General features: G+C 35.5%; 1 protein-coding gene across 2 annotated transcripts; it reads right to left on the bottom strand.

Moving 5' to 3' along the window:
* Positions 1–295: 295 nt before the first annotated feature.
* On the bottom strand, positions 296–3,622 carry LOC147484749 (serine carboxypeptidase-like 18). 2 transcript variants are annotated; one of them, XM_086578084.1, is made up of 14 exons: positions 3,325–3,622; positions 3,071–3,216; positions 2,923–2,999; positions 2,715–2,837; positions 2,418–2,520; positions 2,243–2,280; positions 2,015–2,116; positions 1,820–1,906; positions 1,555–1,698; positions 1,223–1,294; positions 1,022–1,146; positions 839–952; positions 689–734; positions 296–591 (listed from the first exon to the last, which is right to left on the bottom strand). In XM_086578084.1, the coding sequence occupies exons 1-14, from the start codon at positions 3,489–3,491 to the stop codon at positions 508–510; spliced, it is 1,428 nt and encodes a 475-aa protein (XP_086434210.1). In that variant the 5' UTR covers positions 3,492–3,622; the 3' UTR covers positions 296–507. The 2 variants fall into 2 exon arrangements, with proteins under 2 accessions (XP_086434210.1, XP_086434212.1); XM_086578086.1 differs by lacking the exon at positions 839–952.
* Positions 3,623–3,998: the final 376 nt, after the last annotated feature.

Raw genomic sequence — 3,998 nt, forward strand, 5'->3', positions numbered from 1 at the left:
CCATAATCGCTACTCATTAACGTATTTCGATTTATTTTCAACAAAAATATATTCTGATTCAAAAATTTGCCGCTAAATCACCATAAATCTAAGAAAACTATTATACAATCTAGATCGACTTTAAGATAATTCTATTTGAAAATTATAAATTACTATTCTAAGCTACAAAGTGAAAAGACTATCTCATTTGATCCCTTAGTTTCTAAGTACTTATGCACCATAATCGTTGCTCATTAACGTATTTCGGTTTATTTTCAATAAAAATATATTATGATTCAAAAATTTGTGTGAGACATTTTGTAAAGCCTTTTCAGCACACAAAATATTTAATAGATCACGGATGTATAGGCGTATGCCCGGGTCCAAAATCTAATATAATCTATAATAATCATATAATCTATGATAATCTTGTACAACACCATTACATATAACCATCTTCAATCCACATATTCCAATAGTTCCGAGATCAAATTGATGAGTTTCGATGCATTATGTTACTGTTTGAAATTACAAAGGATTGTAATCTATCCACCTCTTAAACATGGCAAAGCTCTCCTTAGGCTTGTACTCTGCAGCCGTGTGACCTCCTCCCTGCACACAAGCAGACATTATGTGAGTCATGTGTCTCCTACGACATTAATTGGGTATGAAAACATATTGACACGTAGATTTAGAGGGAGTCTCTTGCCTTCACAGTTGCATATGTCATTCCATTGAAAAAGGTCCTTGTGTATCTACATGCAAGTAATTGAAATCTCAATGACAATGCAAAGCACACAGAAATATTCTAATTACATATATATATATACAATGAATTAGTTTAAAGATATGGACCAACCCTGCGATTTCGCGATTCACAAACCACGGGTGCCAATCATCGGCTATGGACAAATTTAGCAATCGTATCCATGATTCGGTAGAAATATGTGGGACTATCATATCATGATCCCCACTGTACGCACATAATTAAGCACGTATTAGTTAAAACAGTAGAAAATGTACAGGAAATTTATTGATCTACCTGTATATTAGACTCCTGTAACCTCTGCTGCTGATATTGCGATGATATTCAATAGTGGTTTGTACACGTATATCAAATTCATAAGGCGAGTCGTGATTGCACCTAATCCATTCTTCTATTGTTCCCTACTCATACACATAACACGGTTAAATTCCATTCCTCTAGTTATTGCTCCTACAGAAATGTATGCTTATTTCTTACCTCCCTGATATGGAGAGCCTTTCTTACACGTTCGTCATTCGCCCACTCTTCGGATTGCAAATAAATTAATTCCTACAGACGTAATAGGATACTTATATACGATTGATGTTAAATATATACAGATTTTAGTGTTTGAAAAATTTTTCAAGAGTTATTAGATATAGACCACCTCCATAAAGACAATAGTATGAAGGTTAACTAAAAGGATAGAATACTAAATACACAAATCTTGTCTTTTTTACAGTGACCGACTCTCTGTAATATATAGCTAGTTTCTAAGAAATTATTCAATATCTTTCCATTTTTTTTTTTGCATGAATGCAACCACATACCCTACAGGAATGGAAAGATGGGTATTTGTATTTCCCGATGCTTGCAAGTGATCGTCTAGAGCGCCTGGAAACTTTTGGTTCTGGTGAAAACATAGTATAACAAGACGGCTCCAAAATATGATAATTATTTATTCCTGTAAGACACTGAAAACACAAAATTTTCATATCAAACGTTGTATGGATAATATCATTATACCAAAGAAGAGGTGAAGCCTGGTAATTAAGAACAGATCTGTAAAGGGAATGTAAAATAGATTTTCCCTACCTCTTTGAATGCTTCTTCATCCTTTAAGCACTCCATATTCCGTGAACTAAATTCGGTGTACCCCAACTTACAATTTTTCTTGATTGACTGAGAAAAGAGAATCAGGTGGAGGGGGGTGTGGATGACATTTCCAAGTTAGTCGAAATTGTTCCCCATCAAGATAATATCTATTGTAGAGTTTTGTTCATAAACAACCTCGTATAGTTCGTCCGATATAAGCCCCATTCTATGAGCAAATGGGACTTGCGCATCGTTTTCCAAATATGGACTTGTGAGTGGATTACCAAGAAAATATCCCTTCATAGAAACACTCAGAAAACAATGAAATTAAACATTATATATAACTACTATGAAAGATTCACAATAAAATTAACAAATGTAGGTGCCTATGAAAGAGTTTTACAGAAATTCTGTTATGTATACCTTGAAGTTGAACTGTGGCTCTTTGGCAGCTTCAATCCCTGCCATGCAACAGGTGTGTTCAATTGTATTTTTGTGAAATATAAATGCACTAACAAAGTAACAAGAGGTGTAATTAATCACAAATGCCTGATCAAGCATGAAAATGTCGTGCTTATATATGATTTACGGGGCTTACCATTTATTAGCTCTTCAACAATGACCGGGTTGACGACACCAGCATATGAATCACCACCTATGTACAGTGGGTTGGAGAGGAACTGAGGATGGTCAGTCAACCACTGCAAATAATCCGTTGGACAATTATCATACAAGGTAATTTGTCTGGTTAACGAGTGGATTGACGCGATATTGCAAAACACGTACAATGAAGTTACGAGTCAGAGTAGTTATTTGAGAACACATGAACATGCTACTAGATGTGATACAAATATACAATTATGACTTATCATTTCCACATAACGGAAGTATGTACATTTTGCAAAAATTGATTGGTATGTCGAGCTGATATTGTGTCTGAAATCAGGAAGCGTTCTGCAGTCCTCCAGTATGAAAATCCCGTGCCGACAGGTGCATCAAGGAAGATCATGTTGACAACCTGAGTATTCCTCAACACAGTCAAAACAATGCATACAACAAGCCATCATTCTTTTCATGGACAGCAGAATGTTAGATATCCAAACCTGTGTCCAGGAATCTGGGTTTAAGACCAAATTGGGTAGGCTACTATTGCTATCCGCAGTTTTGAAGTGTAGAGGGCCTAAAACATCCATAACACGTGCCATTTAAAGGATTCTAATGAAGTGTATAGATAGAGATATTAGATTGTACCGATTTCGTAAGTGATTCCATATAAAGCAGTGCACCGAGGGCCTCCCACAAGCCAGAGCACAAGGGGGTCTTCTTTGGGGTTTCTCTCCGAATGGACAAAGTAATAGAAAAGCTGCACATCACCCCCCTCACCCACCCCTACATACCTACATATACATATACAAACTAGATTTGTAAATAAAACATATTCTTTGTTAAATTTCATAAAAAAAATTATAAAAAAAAAAAAAAAAAAGAGAAAACAAACAACAAACCCAGTCTCAAGATGGAAAGGAAGAGGTCCTTTAAATCCAGGAAGTGATCTCACGGTGAAGCCGGATGAGACTGCTGCTCCTGACCATGTTAGCACCAATACAACAAGCAACAACACACGAAAAATTGGAAGCACATTTTTTCGACTTAAGTGACACCATTCTGCCATCAGCCCGTCTAAACGTAGAAGATTATATATCTTCTAATTTCAAGGTTTATCACTTTCTCTACAACCCACCCACCCACCTTAACTTTGCTCAAAAAAATAATATAGTGGTAGCTGTTTGTCTGTTCACCCCCCCCAAAATAGTTCAAATAAATAAAGGCAAATGATAAAGCGCACATGGCTACATCCGTTAGATACTTAGATTAGTCTGTCGGTTCGTTTCCCAAGTGGGGACCAAAAAGAAAAGGGTCCTGTTATTGACCCATATTGTGTTGGGCAAACTGAAAAAAAAAAAAAAAAAAAAAATTAAAAATGTGTTATTGATTTCAAAAAAAAAAAAAAAAAAAAAAAAAACAATTATTACAAGTGTGTTATTGGTTCCAAAAAGTTGTTTTGTGTTGGACACTTTCCAAGCCAATGTGAATTTCCCCAGCCTTTCTATTCTATTATCTTCCACCATCTTAAATCTTAAACCATGAAAACTATATCCTAACACTAACATTAAACACT

This window comes from Coptis chinensis, chromosome 8, assembly GCF_015680905.1.
Source record: "Coptis chinensis isolate HL-2020 chromosome 8, ASM1568090v1, whole genome shotgun sequence".
Classification (NCBI taxonomy): Eukaryota; Viridiplantae; Streptophyta; class Magnoliopsida; order Ranunculales; family Ranunculaceae; genus Coptis; species Coptis chinensis.